We start from the raw sequence: 15,416 nt of genomic DNA on the forward strand, positions 1-15,416 counted from the left end.
GAGTACCAACTCTCTCTCTCTGTAAAAAAAAAAAAAAATTTAAAAATAAAATAAAAAATGCTGTTTTCTCAATCTCTAAACTCTCTTCATGAGGCTTTACCATAGGGGTTCTTACCATAGGGGTTCTTATCTGAACACTAAGCATGTTTATCCCAGGATTCCTTTCAGAATTGAACTGTAAATATTAACTGTGTACTTACAACATAACATTTTGAAAATTCATGAGGTGATGGGCCACCAGGAAGGCCCCAAATTGGAAGCAAGCAGCATAGGAAAAATACATCATTGCCTGGGTGAAGGAAAATGTGATTCCAAAGATGTGTGCTTTCCTCAAAGCATTTCTGGAAAGAAGACATTTAAAAACTTATTATGGGCTAAGGAGATGGCTCAGACATTAAGGATCTAGCCTGCAAAACCTAACAACTTGGGTACAATTCCCCAGTAGCCAGGAAAAGCCAGATGCACAAGTGGTATATGCATCAGAAGGTCACTCCAGTGGCTGGAGGCCCTAGTGCACCCCCTTCTTCTTTCTATCTCTCTCTGCTTACAACTAAATAAGTGAAATATTTTAAATGCATATAGGCTTTTAAAAACTTATTCCACTATCATTTCTCCATCCTTAAAGTGCAACCTATGATGGCTGGTAGTGGAGCACAGATAAAAATGGATTAAATTTTTAAGAAATGAAATTTGATCCTCATTTTATTTGCCACTTGTGTGAATTTAGGAAACTACCTTGTCTCTGAGCCTTGGTGTCTTCGATGCTAGATTAATTACACCTCAGTGGGTTGATGTGAGGATAACCTGAGAGCTCTGTAAAGAGCCTATTTTCCTTTCATGAAGGAAAGTTTCTTCCCTTTCTTCCAAGCACTACACATAGAGTACATGTGTCCTCCAGAGTAAACATTCCTTCTATACATATTTATCCAACATCTACAAGCTGCAGGGACCTTCTAGGTAACACAGGGAAAGGGCATGTTCTTGCCCTTGAGGACCTAGAAGACGAGCTAGATCAGGTACTTTAAGAGAACTGTGCTGTAGGAAGAAAGGAGCACTTGACTCTCTGGGGGAGCTCAAGAAGGCTTTACAAAGGATCACAGTCCAGGACTTCCTGAGCAACATGGAGTTCAGGGATGTGGAGTTGTGGCAGGGTCAGGTAGGGTGGGCAGCCCTTTAGACTTCCTACTGCTGCTTTGACATACCAGAAATGATTCTATCTTTGACATACATTGTGATTTTAAACGGACACTTTTCCAGAAAAGAGATCCTATGATCACTTTATCATTACAAACATGTCTGAATCCATAAAATAAGGTACAGTTCTCTCCTTTTACTAGATCAGAAGCTGAGCTTCTAAGGTTAGGCTTGCAGACGTTCGCGTCAATTATTAAGCCTTCATGGATAAAGGGAGCAGAGAAGGCCTCCACTGCAGAAGGATGAAAAATATCCTCAAGAAGTAGCACCTCTCAGTGTTCCATGACACCCCTAATTTCATGTTCCATAAAAAATTCCCATAAATAGGGGCTGGACAGATGGAGTGGTTAAGCGCTTGCCTGTGAAGCCTAAGGACCCCGGTTGAAGGCTTGATTCCCCAGGACCCATGTAAGCCAGATGGACAAGGGGGCTCACGTGTCTGGAGTTCAGTTGCAGTGGCTGGAGGCCCTGGTGCATCCTCTCTCCCTCCCTCTCTCTGTCTCTGTCTCTGTCTCTGTCTCTGTCTCTCTCTCTCTCTCTCTCTCTCTCTCTCTCTCTCTCTCTCTCCCCCTCTTTCTCTTTGTCTGTTGCTCTCAAAAACATATAAGTAAAAATAAACAAAAAATAGAATTCTCATTAATAAAGAACTCTTATCCCAAAGTAAAGCATATAATAGGGTTATTTTATGAACAGCACCTCAGAGAGTCATTCTCGATATCCTCTTCCATTCGGCACCTGATGTGTGAGCCAACTTTACTGGTTCTGCCTCAGAGATTCTGCCCATGCTTAGGTCCTCCATTTCTCTTGGATAACTGCTTCCCAATGAATTTCTCTATAGTACTTTCCATGCTTGTACCCTGACTTCTGATTACATAATCCTCCTGAAAGCATTGCATGGAAAACTGCTCAGACTCCTTCCGCTGTTCATGGGCTCTCACCTGTATGGCACCTGCAAACTCTGTGCATACATATTTTCAAACCTCTGCTCCTGAGTCAACGAAACAACAGTGCGGAAGTTTTCTATTGCTTCAGTAGCGATCTGTAAGAGAGATCACCCATCATCAAGGGGCACAAGGGCAAACAGAGGAAAGTAATTTGAATTCTTTAAGATATGTTGTTATGATTATATATTTGTTTAGCATTTAGTATTATCTATGACCATATTCTCGTTTGAAAATACTGCATAATTTATCAAATTAAATTTAGATATGAGAGATCAATTAGTCCATCATATCTTACAGAAAGCAAAGCTAATGATTGAAGGGTGAATTACTTGCCTAAAGCCACTAGCTTTACATGGCTTTATAACAATAACTTAAGAACTCAGTATTTCACAGTATCTGCAGTGCTTTTCTTTTTATAATAGATACATTTATGTTTAACTTTACAGTTGTTTTATGCTATTTATTTATTTATGGCAATTTGTTTATTTATGGCAAAACTTTGATATGTAGTTCAGGCTAGCCTGGAACATGTTTAGATTTTTTTTTTAAAGTATAAGATGGCAGGGAACTTGAAAGCTTCCTGACCTAACCTCCTGAGTTCTGGGAATACCAGCAAGCATCATGGTGCCTGACTATATTTTTCTTAAAATTTGATATGTAGATTTTCTCTCCATACTTGCCATTAATGAAAATGAAAAAAAAAAAAAAAACCATTTGGACTACATTACAAAGATAGAAAGGTAATAAGAAACTACATTTTAGTGTATTTTACATGTTAGTAAAAATACTGGTTTTTTTCCCCAAGCATATATATCGTTAACAATAGATGGTCTAAATTCTATATTTGGTTATGATTTTTACCTTAATAAAACCAGGAGAATTTTCCAAAGTAACTAAACATACCTAAATAGTAGGCTGTGATTGATTACCTTAATATCCTAGGCAGTTAAACATTCCTGGTAATATTTTTAATTCTTTTTTATTTTTTGAGTTGCTTTTCCTTTATTCCTCCCATTCCATCACAAATGGAAATTAAAGAGCATTGGTCAAATGTGTGCATATCAAGGAGTGAAAGAGGGAATTACCATGGGATATTTTTTTATAATCATGGAAAATGCTAATAAAAATTTTTAAAAAAGAAGTGAAAAAAAGAAAAGTCAAGTAGTGAATTAATGAATATTTACTCCTAAGGGGCTAGCATCTATACTCAAAGCATCTCTGAGCAAATTAATGGGACTCACTGATATTTCCATATATATGTACACACACATATACTTGTATATATCCATATATATGATGTGTTGATCATATCAATCTACTCTTCTCTCCTTGACCCTTCCTATCCTCTTGTAAGTTCTCTTCTTCTCTAATTTCAATTTAAAATATTCTACATATGAAACAAAACATATACTTTTGTGTGTGTTATGTCATTTATTATATCCTCAATTCCATCCATTTTATCTCTTTGTGGCTTAATAATACTCAGTTATGTACATATGTGAGCATATTTTATATAACTATTCATCTGTTGATCAGCACTTATCTGATTCTGCATCTTGGCTATTGTGAAGAGAGCAATTAATGTTGGTGTGCAGAAATATATTCTGCATGCTGATTTCACTTCCTTCAGGCTATATTCATCTGGTCGATCTAGTTTTAAGTGTTTTTTGATTTGAACCATGATAATGTTTTCCAAAACAACTGTACTTTCATTATATACTAGTCCTTTTTCTGTACAACAACAACAGCATCTTACTTTTTTTATAGACATAGTTCTTATAATGTGTGATCTGGTAGAATACCAATTTCCTTTATGGCTAATGATAATTTATCAGTTTTCCATATTTTTCTGGGCTATTTGTGTTTGTTTGAAAAGCACTAAGATCATGTATCAATTAAATTGTAATACTTGGCTTTTTAATGTTTTGAATTATTTATATATTCTGGATGTCAATTCTCTTCAGATGAAAAGCTGCAAAGTTTCTTCCCCCATTCTATAGTTTGTCTTTTTACTTTACCATTTCTTTTGCTTTGGAATTTGATGTGATCCTCTGAACAAATTCTTGTTTTTATTCTTATAAATTCTTATAAAGTGTTACCTGAAGGGGTCTGATCCATTTTCAATTCATTTTTGTACAGGATGAGAGACAGAGTCATAATGACATTTAATAATATTAATTCCTCTAATGCATGAGCATGGACAACCTTTGCATCTTTTTGTGTCTTCAACTTACTTCATCAGTTTACTTTTATAAGTTTTAGTATATATTCTTAGGTTTATATTAGGTAATATTTATTCCTAGGCTTTTGTTGTCATTGTAGCTATTGTGAATGATATTTTTAATGCCTTCTTGGTGAGTTCTTGGCATGTTAGAATACCTATTGACTTCTATATGTTAACCTTATGTTCTGCTGCGTTACTGAATTTACCAGTTCTAATAGTCTTTTGGTGGAGTCTTCATGTTTTCTATGTAAAAAAATTACATCATGTAAAAACAGGAATAACTGACTTTTCCTCTTCATATTTGTATGCATTTTATTTGTTTCTCTTCTTAACTTCTATGGCTAAATTTTTCACTACTACCTTGAGTGGTAATAAAAGACACTTGTATTATTACTGATTTATAAGAAATGCTTTCAGTTTTTCTCCAATGTGATACTGGCCATGGATTTGGCATGTAAAACCTTTCATATGTCTATATGTGATCCTTCTATATATAATGATGTGCTTTTATCATAGAACTGTGTGAGATTTTATCTAACATTACTCCTACATCTCTTCAGACAATCAGGTGATATTTACTTTTTATTCTGTTTATATGCTGCATTACATTTCTTGAGCTATTCATGTTTAATCAAGCCATTCTTGAAATTATTCCATTTTGACCCTGGCATATGGTTTTTCCATTTTGTTTTTTGAGACAGAGTCTCATTATATAGCCTAAGTGATCTTCAACTCACAATGAAGCCCAAGTTAGAAACTAGCCAATCTTCCTTTTATCAGTCTCATGAATGCTGGGATGATAGGCATACATGATGCATGGCAGTATATTATCTTTTAAATATATACTTCTATTTTGTTGAGTTTGAAACACTTTTAGTATTTTTTAAGTATGGTAAAACTTATCAGTGAAACTACCTGGTCTTTATTTCTTTTTGTTGTTGGGAAACTTATTACTGATTCAACTTGTTATTGTCCCATTTTCTTAAGTTCTTTTCATTAACTTTGGTAGGTTCATATATGTCCATAAATTTATTTTCTTTTTTTAAAATTAAGTTTTGTACTCAGTAAATACTAGTCAATTGGTACCACTGTTAGCCTCCTCCCTGTCCTCCTCTCTCCACATGGCCATAAATTTCTCTCTTTCTTCTACATTTGGGAATTTATGAGCACATTCTAACAACCAAAAAAAAGTTCCTTAATGATGATCCTTTGAATTTCCACAGTATCAAGGTTAATGACTTTATTTTTTCATTTCAAATGTTATCTAGTTCTTCTCCTTTTTGGCTAATTTAGCTGTAGTCTTCTCCATTTTCTTTCAAAGAACCAGCTTTTTGTTCTTTCTAATGGTCTTTTAGGATCTATCTTAACTTTTGTCACAATCTTCATTGTTTTTCTACTATTATTGTTTTCCTTTTTCTGTTTCCTAACTTGAGATACAACACTGGGTTGAGATCTATTTTTATGGTATAAGCACTCATTGCTAAAAATTTCCCTCTTAGTGCTGCTTTTGCAATACTGAATTTTTGTATGTTGTGTTTTTGTTTGTTTGTTTTTAGGAATTTCTTGAATTTCCCACCTGACTCTGTGTTTACATAATTTATTATCTTGTAGTTAACATCAACTTTCATTCTATTTTGATCACTGAATATAAGCTGGTTAATTTTTTATATAATTTAAATGAAGGTACCCACTATCTCTCCCTTTAGTTCGGTAGTATTTGTTTTATAAAATTGAGTGCTCTGATATTTAGTTCATATACATTTATACCTTTTGGATGAAATACTCCCCTAATAATGACCTTCATCTCTTTTGATTCTTCCTTAAAGTCTATTTTGTGGCACTAAGCATATCCAACCTTATTTGGTTTTAAATTTTGCTTACAATATAACTTTTCATCCTATGCATTTCTTTAAAGGTAAGGTGAGTTTCTTATAGGCAGCATATTGTTGGGTCTTGTTTTTTAATATACATCATTCCACCTATCTTTTAATTGAAAATTAAGACCACTTATATTTAGTTATTGAAGACATATTCATAATCCTATCATTTTCATAATTTCCCTCTAGTTGTTTTGAATATTTTTATCATTCTCTTTTTCATTATTAAGGTTTAATGATTTGTCATACTGATATTTAATATTTTTGGTATTTCTCATTTGTATAGTTTTAGTATTTCTCATTTATATATTTATCCTATAGATTTCTAAATCTAGTCACATTTAGAAATAAGCTGTATTTTAAAAAATATTTTACTTATTTATTTATTTGAGAGAAATAAGAGCCAGAGAGAGAGAGAGAGAGAGAGAGAGAAAATGGGCACACCAGGGCCTCTAGCCACTGCAAAGTAACACCAGATACTTTGTGCATTTGGCTTTACATGGTGATGCGGTCAGGTTTGCACTGCTGGTAGAAATCATCCAACCAAGAGCATCTTGTGTGAAAAAGAGGTTTATTTTTGGCTTATGCACTTGAGAGGAAGCTCCACAATGGCAGGGGGAAACGATGAGCAGCGGGTAGATATGACCTCCTGGCCCACATAAGGTGGACAACAGGAACAAGAGAGTGTGCCAAACACTAGCAAGGGTGAGCTGGATACAACACCCATAAGCCCACCCCCAACAATACACTGCCTCCAAGAGGCATTAATTCCCAAATCTCCACCAGCTGGGAACCTAGCATTCAGGACACCTAAGTTTATGGGGGACACCTGAATCAAACCACCACACATGGGTACCTGGGTCTTTTGGCTTTGCCAGTAAGTGCCTTAACTGCTAAGCCATCTCTCCAGCCCTAGAAGTAAACATTGTAAGGAACATGGCATGGATTATTTTTCTCCCAAGAGTTTCTTTTTCTGTTCTTGAATTATGTTCTCATTACACATTACTTCCAAAAATTATACTTGATTAAGACATACATACATCCTTTGCCTCTTTTTGGAGTCTGAGAAAGGAACTGTAGAGAAGGCAAAGAACATCAGTATGCCCAAGGAGATCTTAGCCCTTATCAGCCATGAGATGTCACCCAATGAGAGCTCCACTTGTATCAGTCATAAGACCTCACCCAATGAGAATCAGCCTGTATAGTCATGAGATCACACCCAATGAGATCTCAGCCTGCAAACAGCCATGTGACCTTAAAGTACCATTCTGACTCATTTTTCTCACCTGTAAAAGGAGCTCATATCACCTATAAAAATCACTAAAGCTCCTTTAACTATAATGTTGTAGGTCATCAGGAGAAATCACTTTTATTGGTTAAGATTCTCTTTCTCTATTGATCTTTTACTATTCAGAAATGATTCTAATATTGATATACTCCATTGATTTTAGGGTATTTTCTAGAATACCTAAAGATGTAAAATCCTACTTACTCCTCATGGAATCCTATACAAATTATCTAAATTTCAACATAGTTAGAAAATATTTTATAAAACATTATCAGTTTTGAAGACTAATGCAAAAAACTATTAGAAAAAGGTTACCATATTCTTTAAAACTTATGTAAAACTAAAATTAAGCTAGGCATTGATCGCTTACTTCTAGAACTTTGGGATAATGTGGCAAATAGATCATAAATTCGAGGCCAACTTAGGTGATGTAGTAAAATCTGTTCTCCCTCTCACACAATATGCCTTAAGAATTAAAATATTATCTGATCTAGAGAAGATATTTGAACTATGTTTATCTTAAATTAGGCAATCAGGTATATAGAACAATACAGGCTTAGTGTATATTAAAATATATTATAAGTTCTTTTTACATTATTAAAAAAGTATACTCAGGCTGGAGAGATTGTTTAGTGGTTAAGCGCTTGCCTATGAAGCCTAAGGACCCCGGTTCAAGGCTCAATTCCCCAGAACCCACATTAACCAGATGCACAAGGGGGTACATGCATCTGGAGTTCATTTGCAGTGGCTGGAGGCCCTGGCACACCCATTCTTTCTCTCTCTCTCTCTGCCTCTTTCTCTGTCTGTCGCTCTCAAATAAATAAATAAAATTAAAAAATAAAAAAAAACTGGAAAAATATATTCATTTTAGATAATCCTGGAAGCAAGATAATAGAGGAAAAAAAATCACCCATACACAACCCTTGTTCAGACACAGAAATTATTTTAATTATAAGAGATCATACAAATAGAAGAGGGAGGCTGGATTAGTAAGGACATTCAACAAACTAGATCAATGTGTGCTGAAAACAAGTTTTACAGTCAATTTAAATTCAATGGTTTAAATATTTTCTGTGTGTGCATCATTTTATATGTTTTGATTGTGAGGAGATCGTAAATGTCATATTTTATTATGTAGCCAATCAAAGTAATCTGAGGCAGAGGCATTGCATGGTGAACAAAACAACATATTCATGTAATAGTCAAACTTGCTCATTTTCATGCATAGACAAGTAGGAGAAGCCTTAGTTGTTTGCATCCTCATAACATCATTCATCCCAAGAGTTTAAATAAGATTTAGTAAGGAGAACTTCTAGTTCAAATAGGAGTAAATAGTATTGTTTCTTCTTGAAAAAGCTATAATTTACTAAACCATTTTGGAGAAAGGAAAAATGTATATTTCATGAAAGAAAAAAAATGAACAAACCTCCTCATTTTCTTTTCTTCCTCACTTCAAAAAATTCAAATTTGATTATGACTTTTAGTGTTGAAAAGTGTGTCATTTTTCAGAAATACTCATTAGTTCATAATAATATAATCAGGGCTGGAGTGATGGCCTAGCAGTTAAAACACTTGCCTGAGGACCCACGTTTGATCTCTAGATCCAACGTAAACCAGATGCCCAATGGTGAGGCAAGTACAAAGTTGTATATGCCCACTAGATGGAACAAGCATTTAGAGTTCAATTGCAGTGGCTGAGGCCCTGGCCAATTCTCTCTCTAAAATTAATTAATTAATTAATTAACCATATGGTCAAACACTGCCAAGCACAAGTCATAAACAAGGGAGAACCCAGTTATCATGCAGAAAATGTGATTGGGACTGATTCCACATAGTCAAAGTATAAGTGATTAGGACTGATTCCACATAGTCAAAGTATGAGTAGACTGACTTCACATAGATAGCATAAATGGGATCTGATGACACAGAGTACAAGAACAGGCTGTGACTTTGTTGTCAGGATTTGAGCAGGTCTTGACATCACATAGTTAGGATATGAGTGTTCTCTGAAATCTCACAGACCTGTTCTGAAATGTCAAGCTTGCCTTGTGCCTTTAGGAGCAAATCATCAGAGATAGCTCTGTGCCTCACAGAGCTTACATTTTAGAAAGGGAAAAGAAGGTAAACTTTAACCATTAAATAAATAAATAAATAAGAATCAATAAGAGCTAAGGAGAGGTCATACATTCAAGTATCAGGAAAGGCCTCTGAAAATGTAGTAATTCTGAGACTGAACAATGAAAAGAAGCCACCTATTAGATCAGAAGAAACCAGTTTGTAGTGTTCTAGGAACTGTAAAAAGGCCCACGAGGCCAGAGCAATGTGAGAAATGGAGAACAGAGTGTAAGCGGCTAGAGAGTCATCAAGGTCTAGGCCATGTAGAGCTTTAGCCAGGATAAAAGGTTGGATTTTATTTGAATTGGCTAGAAACCACTGGAAATTTTTAAGTAAGGGCTAGCATGACCTAATTTGTATTTGAAAGATATAAAAGTGGATTTTGTGAAAAGAACATAGGTATACAAGGATGAAAGGAGTTTCAAGTCTGTTGTGACTTTGAGCAAGATACTGGATCTCTCTGAACCTTGGATTACATTATCTGTTCAATAGGGATAATTCACCATGGTTATTGACAGCAGTAAGTAAGAACATATATAGAATCCTCAGGTTGATGCCAGATATATAAAAATATTTACTTAATAAATAATGACCTGAGGCTGGGCGTGGTGGCACATACCTTTAATTCTAGCACTTGGGAGACAGAGGTAGGAGGATCACTGTGAGTTCGAGGCCACGCTGAGACTACATAGTGAATTCCTGGTCAGCCTGGGCTAGAGTGAGACCCTACCTCAAAAAACCAAAATAATAATAATAATAATAATAATAATAATAATAACAACCTGAGAATTATCATATGGGGTTTTCAAGATCAAATGGGTTGGCTGATATAGCAACTATCATAGTCACTGTGTGACTTTGTTTTTTTCTGAGGAGCCAGTTCTGAATTTATTAGACATTTATGACATTCCTCACTGTTACTCAGAAAATCTGCTATATCCACACATATTCATTTGCATCTAAATCCATTACCAGACTCCCTCTGAAAGAACCTTAAGAGTCTTATATGTGATGTACTGTTCAAAGGTGTGGTTTGCAATGAACCAGCTTAGGATTGCTCATCATCTTCCTATAAACAATAAAAGGCACCTTTCTGAGATGCTTCAAACCATCATTAAATAATAACACTATGGAACAGTAATGTTTTTCTAATATTACATTTCACTCTACATTTTCCCATGTTTCTTAGGTAAAGTCTTATTAAAAGAAAGAATCCCCAAATCTATTATCAACTGAAGTTATTGGCACAGGAGGCATCCCCTGGCAGTGAGCAATGTTACTTGGACTAACCATCATTGGGAGTTCAGTGTCACTCTGCTGAGAGAGTCTGCACAGATAACTCTGTGAAATCTTACCCCAAAGACACTTGTTCTGAGACATGAAAGCTTGTCTCAAGGGTTTTCCAAAAGGAATTGGAAGAAAACAGGGCAAGCAATCTGAGGACATGTAGTAATAAAAGGCAATGACCATCAACCTCCAGAACCAGCCCCATCACTCATGTTGATGAGGTACCTGGCCCAGACACAAAGTACCACAGACACTTTACCTACTGACAATCAGAACCACTTTCACCTGCCACTTTAGACATAGGTCCATCTAGGGGTCAGCTTGTTCTGACCTTTCATTTCTGCAAAGATCCAGATCATGTGATGTCTGACTGTGTTCCACCATAATATAACCTCTGTGATATGCAGCTAACAGGGGTACCACTGTCCCAATTTGAATAGTAGACACAAGCCTGAGCAGTTTAAACCAAAGGAATGTTGCCAGCTTATGCCTCAGCCTCACCTCAGAAATGAAGTAATGACAGAACTTATCTCAAAGAGTCACTAAAAGGAGTAAAGCATTGGCCAGGAAACCTAGTAAATGCCACGTAAGTATTTGTCAAGTGATGAGAAAAACATATAACAGCAGGACAAATAGTGTCAAGAAAAACATAAACAGAATCAGGATGGAAGGAGGAGGCACAACAAAAAGGAGGAAAATGGTGATCTTTTAAACAAGGGAATAAATTCTCTTAACTTTTCTGTATTGAACTTCTTTAATTGTGCATAATAAAATAGTTCTACTTTCCTAAATACAGGTATAGTCTTAAACTTGTGTGAAACAAAGAGGGAGTTTTTAGTTTTTGTTTTTATAAAAAAGAACATGAGAAGAGAGGAAAGAGGAAGAAAGCAAAGAAGTGAAGGAAAGAGGGAAGATATATAAGGAGAGAATAATGTCAATTCAATGGCCTGAACCCAGAAAAGCCTATGAAAAACAGATGTCAATCTTTGAGCCTAGGGGTGTTACTTCCTACTTTTCTTAATTTCCAATTCACAGTGAAATTTTCCAAAAAGTTACCTTAAGTAATGGTTATAAAAATATTCGCAGCATAGCTAGCAGGAGGGAGTAGCAAAACACAATTGATACTATTTTTATTCATAAGCCATTCAATTTAGTTTGACTCACCTTCCCAGAAGCTTCTAATTCTTTCTTTTCTTTCAGTGCTTGTCCAGACAGCATTTTAATTTCAATAGCTCCCCCTAATACTATGAGGGGTACAATTGCTAGCAGTAAAAGTGTTAACTGCCAGCCATAGATTAAGGATATGATAATTCCTGTCCCAAGATTTGCTATATTCTGGGTAATTCCAGCAAGTCTGGAGCTCACAGCCTGGAAAAAAACACACATTGCAGACCAATTTTATATTAGTATTAAAATGCATGCCTACAAGTAGTCAAGGATCAGGACAATTTACTTTCATGAAATATACTATCTTTTCAACTATTAAATAAAAGTATAGGTTTAATTTATGAAGCTTATTTTATTTCTAAAATGAGGATTTTCAAATATTAAAAGTACAGCAGAATTATGGAAATTAATTCAGAACTCAGTTACATATTTCTCTACTGTCTTATTTTTCATCACCAAGAAAACATTTATGCATCAATCATGACCACTAAAGCTCTAGAAATTAGCAAGGTAACTGGCCTTGACAATTATACTAACCTGAGAATGGTGGAATTTTCCCATGTTAGGTATAACTAATAATTAAAGGATAACATTTGCCTTGAAGGATATTCAAATATAGCTGAGCTTATTTGAAACATTAATCTGTTTAATGTACTTGGATTTGATTTTGGAGAAATGTAGTTGAAAGTTAACTTAGTTTAGAGTCATCAGGTATCAGAACCCTCCATTAGAATGCGCATGTGCATGACTTTCAGTATAGTGAAGGGTTCCCAACTCTCCACCAGCGACCACTCTGCAAGGTCACTTCAGCTCATGCCTTGATAATGCAGTCCACCCCATTTCCCTTAAGACAGAAGTTCCCAGTAGTCTCAAATCATTTCACATTCCTATTCTGGCCTCAGGCTCAGTCTCTGCACATGGTGTACGTTCTTTTCCACTGTCAAAATACCTTCTAATAGTGGATCTGGACTCAGCTAATGATTATGACAGAGTTCAGTCTAGTACCATATTATGATATGGATACAAAGTGTCCAAAAAGATCCATGTGTTTAGGACTTGGTGCTTATCTGGTGACACTGTGTTGAGATGTTGAGACATTCTAGAAGCATTAGGAAGTGGGACTTAATGGGAAGAAGTATATCACTGAGGCGGGGCCTCGGGATATCTTATTTGTGGCCCTTTCCTGTGTCACTTTCTCCTTCCTCTTTAACATGAGGTGAGAACCTCTTCTGTAACATGCTCCCACTGCCATGTCCTGTCTAAGTATATCAGAACATGTAACCATGGGCTAACCCCTCTGGAATTATGATCAAATATATATTTCCTCCCTCTAGGTTTGTTTCAGGTACCTTCAAATATGGCCATTGCCACTCTGACTTTAGGCAAATCTTCCAATTTCAAAATTGAGGAGGCACACTGATTAATGATCACAGCTTCAATGCATGTATTGTGTGACAGAATTCTTTATGATGCCCCACATCAGGCCCTCCCAACATGATTAATACCTCCCTGATATAACCAACAGACTAGAATGTTGTAGGGAAAAGGTAATGTAACTATCAAGACCACTTATAGACATCAACATCAGGAGGGAACTGTACCAGCCCTGAGATGGCATAAATAGTAAATCATGCTTATTTGTGTTTGGTACAGTCACCAAAGAGACCCCATGCACAGGTCAAAGAGCAGAGTGACCTTCAAAGCCAGCTCCCTGTTTGCAACATTTCCCATGTGAAGATAAAGAGAAGCAACCTGAAAAGTATCAGCCGCACAGGGATGCTGGGGTGCTCCTATTCCTAGCACCTACAAACTTACATAGTAACAGTTTTCTCATAGCAGTTGCTGATGTACAGAAGCACCCTAGGAAATAGAAGGCACTTTCCTGGTACTTCACATTTTTGGCATACACAGGTCCTGCTTTCAATGATAGTAGGGACCTCAGAAATAATTAAGATAAATCTAAAGATGACAAATCCTTGCTGTCTGAGGAATGCTACAGCTTTGGAATCTTTATACCTGCTGGTTTTCTGTAGGACACTTCTGCAGACCCTTGAAGGATGGCATGTTTCCTTCCTTTGTGTCTCTTGCCCATAAGGTCTTCCTGCCTTGATAACGAGGCAGACCCTAGCAGCTCATCCTGCTTACATTTTTCCTGTAGCTCTTTTATTTATTTATTTATTTATTTATATATTTTTAAAATTATTTATTTATTTATTTATTTGAGAGCGACAGACACAGAGAGAAAGACAGATAGAGAGAGAGAGAAAGAGAGAGTGGGTGCGCCAGGGCTTCCAGCCTCTGCAAACGAACTCCAGACGCATGCGCCCCTTTGTGCATCTGGCTAAAGTGGGACCTGGGGAACTGAGCCTTGAACTGGGGTCTTTAGCCTTCACAGGCAAGTGCTTAACTGCTAAGCCATCTCTCCAGCCCATCCTGTAGCTCTTTTAAACAATCTGACCTAGTCATACAGACTACATAAAGGCAAAACCATTGTCTGGTGCACAAAGTACACAATTATTTCTTACTTGTACATTGTTTTGCTGTAAAGTTCTATACCACTGGGATAAATATATTTTCTTTAAAAAGATCTATATTCAAACAAGAATTATGATTTTTAAGAATTAAAACTCTGTGTGCTTCCAAGTACATACCCTATCAGAACAGAAGCCCTACTTACCAGGCTGAAAAATCATCCATGTAGTGCTATCTTAAAGAAAGATTGAAAAGTAAAGACTAAGCTGGGCGTGGTGGTGCCCACCTTTAATCCCAGCACTTGGGAGGCAGAGGTAGGAGTATTGCTGAAAGTTTGAGGCCACCCTGAAACTACATAGTGAAAGTAAATTCCAGGTCAGCCTGAGCTAGAGTGAGACCCTATCTTAGAAAACCAAAAATAAATAAATAAATAAATAAAAATAAAGAAAGAAAGAAAAATAAAGACTGAGACATAACAGAGACCACAAAGTTTTCAAATTTCACATCACCTTGTAGTTATTGATAGAAAGTTATGACTATACAAAGAACTTAAGCAAAAAATCAAAACCAGGTGCTTTGAGAATTCAGTTATTTACTGTACATTGGCCATAACTTTAAATATGTTTTTAATTTCTTTTTGCCATTTTATATTTCTTTTAAATATTTTTTGTTCATTTTTAAAATTTATTTATTTGAGAGTAACAGAGAGAGAGAGAGAAAGAGGCAGATAGAGAGAGCGAGAGAATAGGCATGCCAGAGCCTCCAGCAACTGCAAATGAACTCCAGATGTGTGCACCCCCTTGTGCATCTGGCTAACGTGGGTTCTGGGGAATCAAGCCTTGAACCAG

The 15,416-nt window shown here is 36.0% G+C and overlaps 1 protein-coding gene across 14 annotated transcripts in view; it reads right to left on the minus strand.

Moving 5' to 3' along the window:
* The window catches only part of LOC101595257 (multidrug resistance protein 2-like), a 114,326-nt gene that overhangs the window by 26,287 nt on the left and 72,623 nt on the right, over nucleotides 1-15,416 (minus strand). For 13 of the 14 annotated variants that reach the window (XM_045160420.1, XM_045160426.1, XM_004662293.2 and 10 more), the window contains 3 exons: nucleotides 12,094-12,297; nucleotides 2,133-2,233; nucleotides 201-341 (listed from right to left, as the gene is read on the minus strand). In XM_045160420.1, the coding sequence (XP_045016355.1) occupies nucleotides 201-341; nucleotides 2,133-2,233; nucleotides 12,094-12,297 (446 nt within the window). The remainder of the gene's footprint in view (nucleotides 1-200; nucleotides 342-2,132; nucleotides 2,234-12,093; nucleotides 12,298-15,416) is intronic. The other variant, XM_045160424.1, reaches the window with a different exon arrangement.

Source organism: Jaculus jaculus, chromosome 10 (genome assembly GCF_020740685.1).
Source record: "Jaculus jaculus isolate mJacJac1 chromosome 10, mJacJac1.mat.Y.cur, whole genome shotgun sequence".
In the NCBI taxonomy this organism is placed as follows: Eukaryota; Metazoa; Chordata; class Mammalia; order Rodentia; family Dipodidae; genus Jaculus; species Jaculus jaculus.